Raw genomic sequence first — 16,996 nt, 5'->3', positions numbered from 1 at the left:
GAAAAATATGTCTGCAACTCCAAGTCCTCATACTTTAGCACATGAGTCGTATCTGAGACGAACTTCCGAAGCATAGAAATGTTGAATACGTCGTGAACCCTTAATAATGATGGTGGCAGTGCCAATCTGTAGGCCACTAGCCCCTAATAACAAATCCAATAACCTATTAACCTACTAACCTATTATCCCATAACCTAAATAAAGATTCCATTTTACCAATTCTCTACTGAATATTTTCCTAAACAGATCTTTATCCATCAAGGTTATTCACCCACATAAATTAAAAACTCCCTTTTCCAATGAAAATCTCAAGAACACATCAAGAATTTGAAAAAGTTTTTCTTTCTTTCCCTTGCATGAAAAGGAAAAATGCGATATACAAAAACAAAAGGGAAAGGTTTAAGAACTTACAAAAATTTGATTGTGGGAATGAAGAGATCGTCGATTGAATGATCAAAAGAAGGAATGATCCTATGGAACCAAGCGATTAAAGGTTGCTTTATTTTTTCGCCTTAGAGAACATGCGAGTGTTTGGAGCTCTGGTTCATGATTCTTTTATGAAAGTTGAGAGAGTAAAAGTGAAGATGGAAAAGATGAAAAAAAGGTTTAAATAGGCGAAAAGGTGGCATTCGGGGGGAATTTGAGCTCTTGAATCGGATTAAAATGTGCTCCAATGGACCACGTTGGATCTTGAAAACTGGCGGCAGAACGGGAGAATAAGAAAAGACGTGTGCAGAAAGAGAGTAATAGAGCACTCTTAAAATCCATTCCCTTATTGACGCATTTTCACACTCGAGATGGGTAGATGGGCACATTTCCCGAAAGTGAAATTCAAAAGTTTCATTCTCATAGGATTCGAACTAACAGTTTTGAGGGGAAAAAAATGTTAGACCCAAATTTTGAGAATAAATAAATAGCCTCAAAATTTAGGCTTGTAAAGTGTAAGCTCGGAATTAATAAGCTTTAACTTTATACTTGTACAAATAAACATGAAGTTCTAAAGAGCCATATCATTTGCACTCGAGCATGAGTTGCAAGCTCGAAGGAAAATAGAGTCTCCTCCGAAAGATGAGTTCAACAGACCAATCAAGCAATGAGGTAGCGACAACTGGAATGACAAGCTCGAACCTACATATGATCTCGAAAGTGCGTTGAAGCAACATTCAAGCTCGGAGATGCATTAAACTAATACAAAAAGACAATGTTAGGAAATCCCTATAACCATGGGGATTTAGTTCAAATCTACAATTAATGCAATTGATTGTATTTTAACGATTAGATTTGTATTTCAAATTCAAATATGATATATTATAACATCCCTAAGATTAAGGGAGGATTCTTGTAGCCGGGTCTATAAATAGCCTGAGTTTAGTGATTTGTACTCATGCACTATTTTGTACTGATAAACGCTCTGTGAAATTGCTCTCAAAGCTTTAACGCATACCTTAATAAAAGTAACTCATGGACGTAGGCAGATTTTAACTGTTGCCCACGTAGAAATCTCTGTTATTCTTTTCTTGTTAAATTATACATTTGTTTAAATGATTTTGTTTTTAGTTGACGAAAAACGTCGTCAACAATATTTAATAACTATATTAATATAAATTCAAATGTTATAAATATTATTATAATAATAATATATAATATTTAATATATAATCCTAATTTTTATAAAATTTTGCTAGAATAAATATTTAGTAATTATAATAATATAAATTAATATATTATAAAATATCATTATTATAAGGTTTTTTTGAGTTGGAGTCCTCATTCTTTACACTTTGCAACACTTGAGTCCTATAGTTGATTTTAATTTAGTTAGGTCCCCAACATTTTCAAATTGTATCATTTAGGTCTCTAAATGCTTTTTTTTTTCTTTTAAAATGTATAAATGAAATATATAAAAAAAAAAAAAGGTTAATCCATCTTAAAAAAAATTAGACTACTTAATTTTTGACAATACCAAACATGACATTGAAAACAAAATCAATTTCATGGCATTTTATAAAATATTTAATTGTTTTACAAATTAAATCAATTTTTTATTCAAAAAAATTCTTATATATTTTTTAATATTAATAACTGAACTATTACGAGATTATCAATACTTATCATGTACATATTTATTTTTATTTTGTAGTTTTTTTTTCTATAATGTAACAAATCATATATATATATGCACAAAAATAATTTTATATGCACTATTAAGTTTTTAAAAAGTAAGTAATAAATAAGCATAAACATAATAAAACAACAATGTAGGTAATTATGTTTTTTTAATGAAATATTAATTTAATTTTAAAAAAATATTACGTATTTTAAAAAATGTCATGAAAATATTTTTTTCTCATGTTATGTTTATTATTGTTATAAATTAAATTTCTAAATGATTTAAGAATCATTCACCATTTATTTTGTATTTTTATGTATTTTAAAATAAAAAAGAAATAAAAATAGCATTTAGGGACCTAAATGATTCGATTTGAAAAAATTGGAGACCTAATTGATACAAAATCAACTTTTGGGAACTAAGTGTTACAAAGTATAAAGAATGGGGACTGCAACTGAAAAAAAAACTTTTATTATAATAATATTTAATACGAAAGTAGATATTTAATAATTATCATCTATTAAGAATAAAAAACTTTATTCTCTAATCATTAATGTGTGATTTGAATAATATCATAAATGTTTTACACCTTAAATATGGTAGTTTGTGATCTAAAAGGTTATCGTGTTATTTAAAAAAAAAATTAACGTTTTGGTTTAATTTTTCTTTTAATATGTTTATGTCATTCTTTTATATATAATATTGTTTACTTATTTAAAATTTATATGACAATCATAAAAACTTAATAAAAATAATTACTAAATTTTCTATATAAAACTAAGCAAACGTGCATTGCACGTTGCTTGCATCTAATATATAGATATAAATTGTGTAGATAACTGAATTTCTTGGTTTTAACAGTTTGTTTTGTTAACTTTAACAGAATATTCTAAATATTTAATGGAATATATTTTTCAAACAAATTAAAAATAAATATTAATTAGTTATATTAATATAAATTCAAATATTGTAAAATATCATTGTTACAACTAGATATTTATTAATTATATTAATATAAATTCAAATGTTACACAATATTAATAATATTTAATACAAAACTAGATATTTAAGCGTGATACTCAGGTTCTCTTTCTTCCATGGTGAGGAGGCGAAAAACTGGGCTGAAGCTTGCAAAACCTGTCATTGCATCGGAGCTTCCTTCATCCAATGGAGAAGATAATGAGCAACATCGATCTGTGATAGAAGATATTGAGGGCTTGGGGATTACACAAGAACAAGAGCATGATGCTAGGGATTTGGACGATGATTCGAAGGAGGGTTGCGAGTTAGACAAGGACCATGATAAAATGACTTGGGCTGCAGAGGTTGAGGAGCAATCTTTCTAGGAATCAGCCAAGGAAACCTGGGCAAAATTTCGGGAAACACTTCCGTCACATGGATGTACAAAGCTTCATTATTCGGAACCTTTTTAGAAGGATGGTCAGATAATTGTGAAATTGGATATGGAGGAGATTGAAGTGGAAGCTTCATTCTGGAAATCATCTTTGATATGTGTGGTGATTGGTGCTAATCCACCTCTGGCAGTTTTTGAAGGGTTTATCAAACAGATTTTGGGTAAGTTTGGCATTGTGATTGTTGCTCGAATGAATGCTGGTTTTACTATGGTGAAATTCAGAGATGAAGCAACGCGTGATCTGGTTTTGGAGTCAGGTGGGGTGCATTTTGATAAGAAACCAGTTGTTCTCCGTCCATGGACTACTGATATTGAATCCTTGAAGTCCATTAAATCAGTGCATGTGTGGATCCGGTTACCTGATCTAGGATTGCAATACTGGGGAGTGAATTGTTTGAGTGCTCTTGTTAGCACAATAGGTAAGCCTATAATGATTGACAAAATAACCAAGGATCGGTCAATGATAAAATTTGCTCGTATTTTAGTTGAGATGGAGATAGCTGATACTCTTCCGAAATTCATTAGTTATTTCAATGAGAAGGGTCAAATTATGGAACAGCTTATAGACTATGAATGGTTGTCAACAAAGTTTACTAATTGTAAGAAATTGGGACACTCAGTAACATCGTGTAAGTATGTCTCTGAAGCTGTTTGGAGGTAGAAAGATTTGAAGAATAAGGAAGAAAAACCTGAGGAAGAGAAGTCTGTACACCCGAATGATGAGAATCCTGAGGCTGAGAAACCTGTATGTCTGATTGCTCCTGGTTCAGTTCATCAGATAAATTCTACTCAATTAGCTCCTGTTCAGCCATATACTAATCCTGTAAAGGCTCATTGGATTTCTCCGAAAACTACTAGAGTTAAGAGGCAAGGAGTCCAAACTTCAGTTAAGTAGATCATGAACCAGTTTAGTGTACTTCAGGAGTATCAGAAACCAGCATCTACATTCCCAACCACATCAGACAAGTATGGATTGCAGCAACATAATGAGTTGGAATGTTAGAGGGCTAAATAAGCTGAATAAACAGAAGATGGTTCTTGATGTTTGTAAATTGAATAAAGTTGGGATTAGGGCTCTTCTTGAAACTAAAATCAAGGGAGCGAAAATAAAAGAAGTTATGAGTTCTACTTTTTTTGGTTGGGAGTATTACAGTAGTGAATCATTGGAGGGTAGAATTTTATTGATTTGGAAAGCTAAGTTGGTGCATATTGAAGTGATCCAGGAAAGTGCCCAATTCTTACACTGTCAGGTTAGATTATACAATAAACCTGGTTTTTGTCTTACAATTGTTTATGGCTCTAATAGTTTGGAGACTAGGAGAACTTTATGGCATGATTTGTCCCATTTTCATTGGCCTATTAAAGCTTGGATTATTCTTGGGGATTTTAATGCTGTTTTTGCTCTGAATGACAGAATGGGAGGCAGACCTATCACAGTGAAAGAAATGGATGATGCTTGACAGTGGCTTGATCTTGGTTTAGTTGAGGAAATGAAGATTATGGGGTCATTTTACACTTTGTCTAATAATCAAGAAGGAGGGGCTCGTATTTTTTCCAAGTTGGATAGGGTTTGGTTAATGAAGTTTGGCTGGATGATTACCCTTTAGTCTCTGCTTGTTCTCAATGGAAGGTTGTGTCAGATCATTCTCTTATTCTGATCAATCATCTTCCTGCTCTAAGTGTTGGGGTGATGCCATTTCCATTTTACAACATATGGATCCCTCATCCTTAATTTAGGGAAACTGTTTTAGCTAACTGGTCGAAAAAGTTATTGTATAATGGCAGAGGTTTAGAGCAAATCAGCTGGAAACTTACTCGTCTTAAGCATGGCGTTTAACTAGAAGGTAATGAGGGATGTAGCTTGTAACTATGAGAGAAACAAAAGATTATATCAACAGGCCCATTCTAACTGTTTTGCTGATCCGTCCAATAGCAGGTTGTGTAATGAGGATCGTGAAGCTTTTCTGGATTTTAAGAGGCAGGAGAGATTGTATGCTAGTTTTCTCTACCAAAAGAGAAAAATGGACTGGTTACGATTTGGGGATGACAACTCTTCGTTTTTTCATGCTAGTTTAAAGAAGAGGAAGTTAGCTAATAGGATTGTGTCCTATGTTTCTGATGAAGGGCATGTTGTAGATGATTATACTAAAGTTACTAGTCACTTTCTGCAGCATTTTAAGAGCTTTCTGGGTACAGCTAGCCAGGCTAGGGGTATTATTGATGTTCAAGCTATTGGATATGGTTCGGTGTTGAGTAGTGAAGCCCAACTGAGTTTGATCAAGCCGTTCACTGTCTTGGAGGTTAAAGCAGCTATGTTTAGTATCCATTCTCTTAAAAGCCCAGGTCCGGATGGGTATGGGGCGGGATTTTTCAAAGCATTATGGAAGGATATTGGCAAGGAAATTGCATTCGCTGTCCTTGAGTTTTTTGACTCAGCTTGCATTCCTCAGTCTTTAAACAACACTCTCATATCTCTTATCCCGAAAGTGGACCAGCCAGTAAATGCTACTAATTTTAGACTTATTGCTTGTTGCAATACTATATACAAATGCATATCCAAAATGTTGTGCAATAGGCTTAAGTCTGTTCTTCCTTCATTGATTAGTTAGAATCAGGGGACTTTTATCAAGCATCACTCTCTTGCTCATAATGTGCTTATTCTTCAAGACTTGCTTAAAGGATACAATAGGAAAAATATTTCCCCTCAGTGTCTTATGAAGATTGATATTAGCAAGGCGTATGACTCAATTGATTGGGATTTTTTGGAAAACCTCCTTCATGCTTTTTTTTTTCCGATGAGATTTATTAGGTGGGTCATGGTTTCCCTTAGGGGGTCATCCTATTCTTTAATGATGAATGGTAGCATTCAAGGTCATTTCCAAGGAGCTAAAGGTCTCAGACAAGGAGACCCAATATCGCCTTTATTGTTTGTTATGGTGATGGATTATCTTACTCATTTGCTGTTAAAGGCTACTATGGAGAAAGATTTTAGATTTCATCCTTTATGTAAGTCTTTAAAGCTTGTTAGTCTTTCTTTTGCTGACGATCTCCTCTTGTTTTGCAAAGCCAACCCGAGATCAGTCATGATAATTCAGAAAGTTTTTATTGATTTTACCAAGACCTCGGGCCTCTCTATTGATCAAAGAAAATCTAGAATTTATATTGGTGGGCTTGCTGCTGGGGATAAAGTTCCTCTTCTGCAGTGTTCTAATTTGCTTGAAGGGCAATTCCCCTTGAAATATTTGGGTGTCCCGTTGAGACCAACTAAATGGAGGGCTATTGACTGTGATGTTATCCTTGAGAAAATGAGAATTCAGCTGAATGGTTGGGCTAGTCGCCATTTATCTTATGCTGGTCGGGCCCAGTTAGTTCACTCTGTTTTATTGGGGATTCGATCATATTGGATGAATATTTTTCTGTTACCTCAAAGTATAATCAGATCTATAGATTGTCTTTGTAGGAACTTTCTTTGGGGTGAGAAGGATAACAGAAGCAAGCTTCATCTTATCTCTCGGGAGCATGTCTGTCGGCCAAAATGTTTTGGTGGTGGGTTTCAGGGAGAGTTCTTCTTGGAATAAAATTATGTTGGCTAAATTCATCTGGGCTGTTTCCTCCAAGCAGGACATGCTTTGGGTTAAATGGGTCAATTGTATTTACTTAAAAGGAGTTTCAATATGGGATTATCTGTTAAAGCAAGATACTGGTTGGTATTGGAGGAAAATCATCAAATTCTGTCATGTTGTGTTTAGAGCTGATTTGGAGGCTGCTGTTAGGAATGGAAAGCTTCAGCTAGGAAATCTTTATTCTATTGTGTTTCCTGGAATTTTGGTGCATTACGAGAAGGCTGTTTGGTGTAGGCTCTCGGTTCCCAAGGACAAATTTATCCTTTGGCTTGCTGTGAACCAGAAAATCCTCACAAGGGATTGGCTTCATCACTGTCATGTTCCTCTCAACTCTTTAAGTTGCCCAGTTTGTTATCAAGCAGATGAAAGTCATTCTCATCTCTCTTTTGAGTGTGCTTTCTCCAGGAAAGTTTTGCAATCTGTTCAAGGGTGGCTGCGAGGGGCTTATTGGCCAGTTCAGTATACGACTTGGATTCAATGGTTGTCCTTGCCTCGTACAGGTTGGTGTTCGATGGTGGCTAATGCAGCTTGTACAACTACTGTGTACCTCATTTGGCTGAACAGGAACCAGTGCTGGGTTGAGAAGAGTTGTTTGCCTGTGTATAAGATAGATAACTTGATCATATTTTCAGTTAATGCTAGAGTGCAGAACTTAATAGGTCGTCATTGTACTATTAGAGAAAGATAAATGATAAAATTTGTCAATAATTTGTAACTTGTTAGTCTTTTGAGGTGGTTTTCACCAGCCTTTGTTAGTTATATCTTGTTTGTTGATCAATAAAATTTTCCTTTTGATAAAAAAAAACTAGATATTTAATAATTACATTAATATAAATTAAAATATTATAAATGTTATTATTATAACAATACGTTGACCCTAAAATCAACACGAGTTCGATTATTCAGCTTTGGTACAGTTGGCAGATGAATTTGCGGAAAAACAGGCAAGCAGAATATCTGGCTAATAGTGATGTGAATAGCTCGAGTTTGGGGGCTTGACAGCAGAATACACAGGTTATTATCATACCTCCTCTCAGGATAACAATTGAGTACGAGACTTACAGTAACTAGATCCAACTTTGGGTGAGATATTCCGCTCGTGAAAACCTGGACATAACGCATACTGAAGGATCCCAAGAGATTCAGAGGCTTCTTATACGATCGTTAATGCCAGGTTGTATCGCATATCTATCATTTTTTATCCAAGATAGTAGGAGTATATTCTATTCTGTTAAAAAATCATATCCCAATGTAAATGGGAATAATCTGAATTAAATATATACCTTATTTATTCACGCGGTTACCCAAACCTGTCCATGAAATTCCCCTATAAATACTAGGAAAAATGGACAGGGAAGGGGATGAACATTCTTTTTATTACTAAAACTCTGCAGAAATTGAGAGAGAAAATTAATAATATTGACTAGTGGACTAGGTGGATTTTAATATACTGAACCACGTAAAAGTTGTGTATGTTCGAGAGGGTGTTTATTATTTCATTATGGTTTATAATTTTGTACTAATTTACCTATTTGATTTCTAAATATATTGTTGGCAAAAAACCGCGTCAATAGTTTGGTGCTTTCATTGAGAGGAAATTAGTGCTTCACAAGTTTCACTCAACATTCATCATGGTGCTCACTCGATCAATGCATAATAATGAGATGGAACAGCTTGGTGGGCAGGAGGCCCATCATACCGAGTTCCTACTGAAAAGGGACAAGATGTTCAACAACGTCCTGGGAAACAACCGGTGGGTCAAGACAACACTGGGAGTTCAGCGTCACTCCCACCGTATCTTAATCCAGGATACTTGACTGTCGTCAAGATGGAAAACACCCAGTTAAGGAGCCATCTCGCTGGGCAAACATGCAGATTGAGGAGGTCTCAGCTCGGTTACCCCCTCTTGCAACCGACGTTAATGTCAGAAAGAGGCAAAGTGGGTATCATATGTCCCACAAGAATAACCAGTCTAAACCTAGTTGTTCTGTTAGAACCGCCACATTGAGTTATGTGCCTCAAAAGCGAAACCACTGGAGTGCTCAGCCTAATGGTCATCACAGGGGTCAACATCAACATGTCAGTCGGCCGATCAGGACTGCGACTCCCAACTCTGTGCCTTTTTCAAAGATTCCCAGAAATGCCCACAACAACCTGCGGGTTGGGGCCGGGACAAGCTCACGAAGGCAAAGTGCTCCAGCGAATCCTCCTGTGCCATGATCAGAACTCCAAGCATAGAGAACTGGTACATTAGAGTGGAGCTCAGGCAGGCTAATTTAATTTGCCCTGATGGAACAAGGATACCCTCGCCAATAAGGCATCCAACGTCATCGGTAAGACATCAAACACCACCTCGACCACAACAAAATGCTTCAGCACATGAGGACAGTAGGAGAAATCCTCCCCCGTCTGTAAGTACTTACGCCCCACGAACGCGTGCTGAGAATCCAAGTCCTCGATCTCAATCGGGAGCCGTAAGTTTTGCAAATGGAAGTTACTGGACAGAGAACCAGTGTGAAGGCAGGTCTGGGAGCGACATGAGAAATCACTTGAGGTCAGCACAAATCCTCGATATGATCCACAACCCAACATGCACGATCATTTGAACTCACAAAGAAGGTATCTAACTTGAAATGAGGATGTTAGTTATACTCGGCATGAGGGAGGTCTGTCCATTGTACTCGACAATGGGAATGTCCTGCCTAACAAAGCTCAAACTAGGAGGGATAACAACTCATCAAATGTGTATAATGGAATGGGAGCTGTTGAACAGCCCCCAGCTAACCTGGGGACCAAGGACCAAACCCTTGGGAGACTGCCTTTGATGGAAGAACAAATGGAAAGACTCTTCTTTGGAAAGGGAAAGGACGATTGTGATTCAGATGAGGAGCTGGAACCTTTTGCTTCAAACAATGCAGTGACTACATATCCTATTGGATTTAGGATGTCGAACATGCCGACATTTGATGGAAACACAGATCAATAAAATCACCTCGGGATGTTCAACGCAAAGATGATGGCCCACAATGTCGGACTTGATTAAAGATGTATCTTGTTCCCTGCAACTCTGGTCGGACACGCCAGACAGTGGTTTAAACAATACAAGAAGCATTTGATAAGCTCGTGGAAGAAATTTTCTTCTGAGTTTAAAAGAGCATTTTGAGCTTCATAGGCAGCTCGTGTTGAAGCCGATTCATTGGCCAATGTAAAGCAGCAACCTGGTGAAACATTGAAAGCATATCTGAGCAGATTCGCAAATGTTGTAGCGTGGGCTAGGGACGCTGATGATAGTTCCAAGCTCATGGCAATGAGAACACGAATCTTGGTGGGAGGCGGCCTCTGGCAAGAACTCCAACGAAAAGGAGTTAAAAGCGTAGATGAATTTTTGGCTCGAGCTTAGGCATGGATAAACTTGGAAGAGGCACGAGTTGCTATCGTAGAAACTAGCAAGGGCCCTATCCAACCCATTGGAGTGGTGACGGATGTTGCAGCTATGACTTAATCCGTTACCCAAAATAACCAAGCGGGAAATAACAAGAGGAAGGGGAATGTTGAGGGCGACCAGAACGGGACGAAGAAGAACAAGTCTGTGGAGAAATACAAGTCCGTTTATGCCACCTACACCGACCTAACAGACACCCGAGAGCATATCTTCCTGGCTAATTCTAATCACCTCCCATGCAAGAAGCTAGATCCTTTGAGGCATCAGAGGGTGAAGAGAGAGCCTTCAAAGTTTTGCTAATTCCATAATGACATCGGTCATAACATTGATGATTGCTGACAGCTGAAGGATGAGATTGAGACTCTCATCCAAGCTAGAGCATTAGCCCAATATGCCTCAAATCAGGTAGTTCCCAATCACCCTACTGGGCAGAATCCTCAGCCAGTTCTAGAAGCTCCGATAGGTCAGCTTGGAGCTTAGACGAATCATGTCGACCCTCCCCTGGTAGTACGAGAAGATGTAACCACTATTGTCGGAGGACCTCATTTGGCAGGCATGAGCAGCAGAGCCTAAAAGTGGTATATTAATGAGTTGAAAACTCATAACGGTGTGGAGTTTGTCTCGGAGCAGCGGTTATCGAAACAATACCTGTTGAAAAAACAACCAATCATTTTCATGGAAAATGATGCTAGCCACGTTCAATTCCCACACAATGAATCGCTGGTGGTAACCATGCAGTTCGCTAACCGAAGGGTATGGAGAATATTGGTGGATAATGGAAGTTCCGTGAATTTACTTTGCAGGTCCACTCTAGAAAAGATGGGATTGCCCGTAACCGATTTGAAGCCGACCTCAATGACGTGTTTTTGGGTGAAGGAGCGGTAGCCATAGGGACAATTGGACTAGTGGTGACATCGGGAGAAGAGTCACGAACTGTCTCTAAAATACTCGAGTTCATGGAAATCGATTGTCCGACAGCATATAACGTGATTTTGGGCCGACCTACATTGATGGCATTTGAAGCCATCACTTCGACCTGACACCTGGCAACGAAATTCCCCTCAACCTCGGGGATATGCACAGTAAGAGGTGACTAGCTCGCTACAAATGTCACCACGTAAGGTTACTATTGGGATTTGAAAAATTATACGAGCTAAGTTGTATCCTAGCCTCAACGCGTGGTCCTAGGCCATGCGCTTCGATTTCTTAAAATTCCCTGATACTTCGGGATTCGTTTGTCAGATTCGTCAGACCCACTACTTTCCATTGTAAAGTAGTTTAATGCAAAACGACCTATGGAATCGTAACCTTTAAGCTACGTCAGATTAAACGTAAAACCCCTTCGACTTCTACACCCTAAACAAGTATTCAAACATATTTACCATTAGGATTTTCTTTAAAAAACCCAGAAAGTTTGCCCAGTTTTATGAAAACCTTGTTCTTGAATAAGCCTAATATCATTCATGTAGCTTAAATTGAATCCTATCACCTATCTACAAACAGACGTATCCTAAATGACATTGGGAAAATGATGTTTCTCACGGTAAAAAAAAACTCAATGGAAAATAAGGAGTCAAAAAATTAAAACCAGATGAGGAAATACTTATAGTTGATATGATCGGCTCGGAGAAGTGTCGATATGTCCACAGGAAATTTATTGAAAGCCTCTGAGAATCTGAAGGGCGAAAGAGGGTTTTTGCATGATGTTGGGGAAGAAAAAGGGAAACTTTGTTTTTTGAAAAGGAAATTTTTTGAATGCAAAGGTGGCGAGGTTTTAGCTTTGATCACCCTATTTATACATAAACTACAGGAATTGATTCATGCCATCTAATTGGGTTAGCTCGAGATCCAAAGGCCAAGATTAAATCAACCATACGGTGGCAAAAAGTTGACAAGACAGTTGTCACAGTCCTCAAAACCCGAACGGACGCCAATTATAGGCATCCACGTGTTTAGTATTTGAGTAGTGGTAGGCATGATTTTACATGGCAGAAGTCTAAAAGCCCATACTGTGCATGTTAGAAAGTGACGACATCAAGCATGAGTAGGAGCTTGGGGGGGAAATGTTGTATCCTAAAATTAGCACGATTTCGATTATTCAGGGGTACAGCTGGCAGATGAATATGTGGAAAAATAGCCAAGTAGAATATCTGGCTAACAGTGATGTGAATAGCTCATGTTTGGGGGCTTGACAACACGATACGCAGGTTATTATCAAATGCCTCTCAGAATAATAATTGAGTTCGAGACTTATACTGACCAAATCCAACTTTGGGCACTCTAAGTTTACTGCAAGCTAGGGTTCAGATAGACTTTAAACACGAGCTCGGGTGAGATATTCAACTCATGGAAACTTGGACAGAACGCATGCTGAAGGATCCCAAGAGATTTGGAGGCTCCTTATACGCTCATTAATGCCTAGGCTGTATCGCATATCTATCATTTATTATCCGAGATAGTAGAAGTATATTCTATTATCTTATCAAATCATATCCCAATGTAAATGGAAATAATCTATATCAAATATATACCTTATTTATTCACGTGGTTACCCAAACATGTCCATGAAATTCCCCTATAAATAATATGTATAATGGACAGGGAATGGGAAGACCATTTTTTGTATTACTGAAACTATCTAGAAATTAAGAGAGAAAAGTAATAATATTGACTCGTGGACTAGGTGGAGTTTAACCACTGAACCACGTAAAAGTTGTGTGTTTGAGAGGGTGTTTATTATTTCATGATGGTTTATAATACTACACTAATTTACCTGTTTGATTTCTTAATATACTGTTGGCGAAAAATCGCGTCAACATAATATATAATCCTATTTTTTATAAAATTTTGCTAAAATAAATATTCTGTAATTATATTAATACAAATTTCAATATTATAAAATATCATTATTATAATAATATTTAATACAAAACAAGATATTTAATAATTAGATTAATATAAATTATCATGTTATAAAATATTATTATTACAATAATATATAATACATAATACATAAATTATATATAAGTGTCATATGTGTATGTTGTACCTAAAAAAAATGAGCTGGAGTATTTTGGTTCAAGGTACAATGGACAAGCACTTAATAAGGTTAACTATATTTCGAGAATGCGGTACAAGCTCTAAAATGGGTAGCCCGAGTCAACCGCAGGTTGACAAGATATCAAAGATATCGTCTAGTCATATCTTCAGGTACTACAAGCATAGCTCAAGCGTCTCAACGCTTATATCAGTTTAGCCTAGAAACATCTATCTCGTATGGTGTGCATTCAGCTCACTGATGAGACAAGGAATACACTGGCTTGAATTCTTTAAGACTCAGAGACTTTATATGAGTAATTAATATATTGTAACCGTTGCTTGATAAATCTATAATATCAGTCAATCAATGTATTTAAGCTATTTATTTGTATGTTTGGGAAGTTAGTCATTCTGGTAAGTTACCCAATATTGAACGTTACCCAAATTTTCCCATCGAACCCCTATAAATAGAGTGGGAATGGACTGATAAAGGGACCAAATTCTGTATGCAAAAACTCTGCAAAAATTGTCTTAAACAATTTTTCCATATATCCTAAGTAGAATAGCATAGACTCATGTGTCGGGGGAGAGTCAGATAACACCACCACAAGAAATAGAATCTACAGAAAATTTGGATTGACAGAGACATAAAAAAGATTGAGAAAGAACATGCTAACCCAAGTAGAGCAATGGTGCTCTTAAACTTTGATGAAGCTTCAAAACCCTAAGCAATATCACCACTTTGAGCACACAAAACACAAACCAAGGCTTATACACATTGCAAAATGTTGTCCTAATACTCTAGCTCCTAGCCACCATTGATACATGAGGCCTTCTCTTTAGAAAATGAGGATTGAGATTGAACAAGCCTTTAACTCTCAAAGTCAAGCACTTTCTTGGAGTGTTCTTAGAGAAAACTTATAGATTCTTAGAGAAAGAGAGAGAGAGAGAGTGGGTAGAGAGAGATTGGAGAGAGTGATTAAGTCTCCCAAAACATAATTTTTGACCCTTATATAGAGTAGGCACAGTCATTATGTCTAACTAATAGAATTAGACTTGAAAAACACATCATTTAGAGAATTTACAATATTTCACGTAATACAATAGGCGACGCGTCACCTGCATGCAAGAGATGCATCGTCTGTTAGGGTTTCTGGAAACCTTAGCTTTCAGGCGATGTCTCGCCTCCTGGGTGGCGACGTATCGCCACCCTCTTTCACTTTGGACACTTCCAAAGGTCCCAAAATTGCTCTATATGCAACCAAATTTTTTGAGAACCCTTAAATACTCTCTTGTATCACTTTGGACCCAAATTTGCATTTCATAAGTGTCTACAATTGAAGCTCAAATTCACATCATCATTATGTGAATTCTACTTAGTGTTTATACATTTCTTGCACTTTAAAACTTATCATTTGTATTTAACCAATCATAACATCATGGACTAGGTGAATTTTAATCACTAAACCACGTAAAAGTTCTTGTATGATATTTACTTACGGTTTCATAAAAAGCCTAATTATGTATTTCATACTTCTTAGTTTATTGTTGGTGAAAAACCGAGTCAATAGTGTACAAATAGTATGACTATGTAACTAAATATGAAATTAGAATAGCATTTATCATTTATTAAGAATAAAAAAGTTTATTATTCAATCATTGATGTGTTATTTGAATAATATCATGAATGTTTTGTACTTAAAATAGTGTAGTTTGTCATCTAAAATGTTATTGTATTATTTTAAAAAAAAAAAATACCATAAACAATGTTTTGGTTTAATTTTTCTTTTAATATGTTTATGTCATTTTATATAAATTTATTTATTTAAAACTTATATGACAATTATAAAAAATTAATAAAAATAATTAGTTATTTGCACCTAGTATATATAAAATGTGTGTATTTAACAGTTATTCTTAGTTTTAACGATTTTTTTTTGTTAAATTTAAGAGAATATTCTAAATATTTATATTTAAAGAATATACTTTCAAAACATATTAAAATAAATATTTATTAAATATATTTTATAAATCCCAATATTATAAAATATCATTATAATAATAACATTCAATATAAGACTACATATTTAATATTTATATTAATATAAATTAAAATTTAAATGTTATAAAATATCATTATTATAATAATATATAATACAATCTAGATATTTAATAATTATTGTTTCCCTAAAAATTAGCATGGTGACGTGGCTTAAACATAAGGCATGTGAAATGCACGTGACAAGTCATTTATAGAAGACTAGTCGACCCACGACCAGGCAGGATAAGTAAAGATGCTATCATACCCATGCAAAAGTTATGCAGAGTAGTATGAAAAGAAGTTGGTCAAAAGATATGCGACCAGAGTTGCTTGATGGAACACAGTTAGAGCTTTAAATTAGTTAAATGTATAGATATTTGTGGGATATCTGTTATTTCAAATATACAGTGTATTATTTACATATTATTTTATTATTACTCGTTGCACAAGTTACACAAGGCCCATGGCCCATCTTTGTACATCCTTGAGTCTATAAATAGAGACCCAATGATTCATTATTCCTTATGATGTAATTCTTTACTCGAAGAGAATTCTAAGAATCTAGTATTGTTATACACATTCTTGTATCCTCTCTCTTAGCTTGTGAAATTTTGTTGACTCTAGTCAATTGATTGTAGGTTTTGTGAATTTACATATATAAGAGTACTAAGTGGACATATGTCATTATCGATGAGCAGAGCCGAGCCACTTTAAATCTATGTGTCGTTTATTATTCTTAAGTTCAGTTCATACTTTATATCATTTATTCGACTCAGTGTCGTTGGCCAATTCGTGGGTCAACATTTTGGTGCTTTCATTGAGAGATAAACTCAAGAAGATCAAAGTTAAAAAAATATGGCTAGGTCTACTAGGAAAATGCAGGGTCAGCAGGCTAGTCAACGTATGAGAATCCTCAAAACCCACCTCCTCCACTGGAAGTGACTGAAGATGGGCCTCAAGTAGAACTGGAAGAAGAAAGCCAAGAATTGGATGTTGAAACCCTGCAAGCAACCATGAGAATGTTTCAGGATGAGTTGGCCATAGTGAAGACTAACCAGGAGAATGTTGCTGAGACTATGATCATGAAGCAAATAGAAATTGACAGACAAAGGTGACAACTCAATGATAGGAAAGCCGAGATGGATCGCCGTCAGAGGGATGCAACTGTGGCCTTGGAAAGGCTATACAGTCAGCACAAGGAACTTGAGCTGGAAAAATCCCTCAACTAAAACCACCTTAAAACTCGTAATCTCCTCCAAACCCACGACCTGAGCAACCATAAAATCCTCAACAACCATAATAGCACCAAGGTGCCCAACCTGAAAGAC

General features: G+C 36.0%; 1 protein-coding gene across 1 annotated transcript; it reads left to right on the top strand.

The window, feature by feature from the left end:
• Positions 1-6,375: 6,375 nt before the first annotated feature.
• On the top strand, positions 6,376-7,834 carry LOC133832273 (uncharacterized). The gene is made up of 2 exons (XM_062262641.1): positions 6,376-6,887; positions 7,006-7,834. The coding sequence occupies exons 1-2, from the start codon at positions 6,376-6,378 to the stop codon at positions 7,832-7,834; spliced, it is 1,341 nt and encodes a 446-aa protein (XP_062118625.1).
• The last annotated feature ends 9,162 nt before the right edge of the window (positions 7,835-16,996 follow it).

This window comes from Humulus lupulus, chromosome 4, assembly GCF_963169125.1.
Source record: "Humulus lupulus chromosome 4, drHumLupu1.1, whole genome shotgun sequence".
Classification (NCBI taxonomy): domain Eukaryota; kingdom Viridiplantae; phylum Streptophyta; class Magnoliopsida; order Rosales; family Cannabaceae; genus Humulus; species Humulus lupulus.
This window is presented reverse-complemented; position numbering and strand designations above follow the sequence as displayed.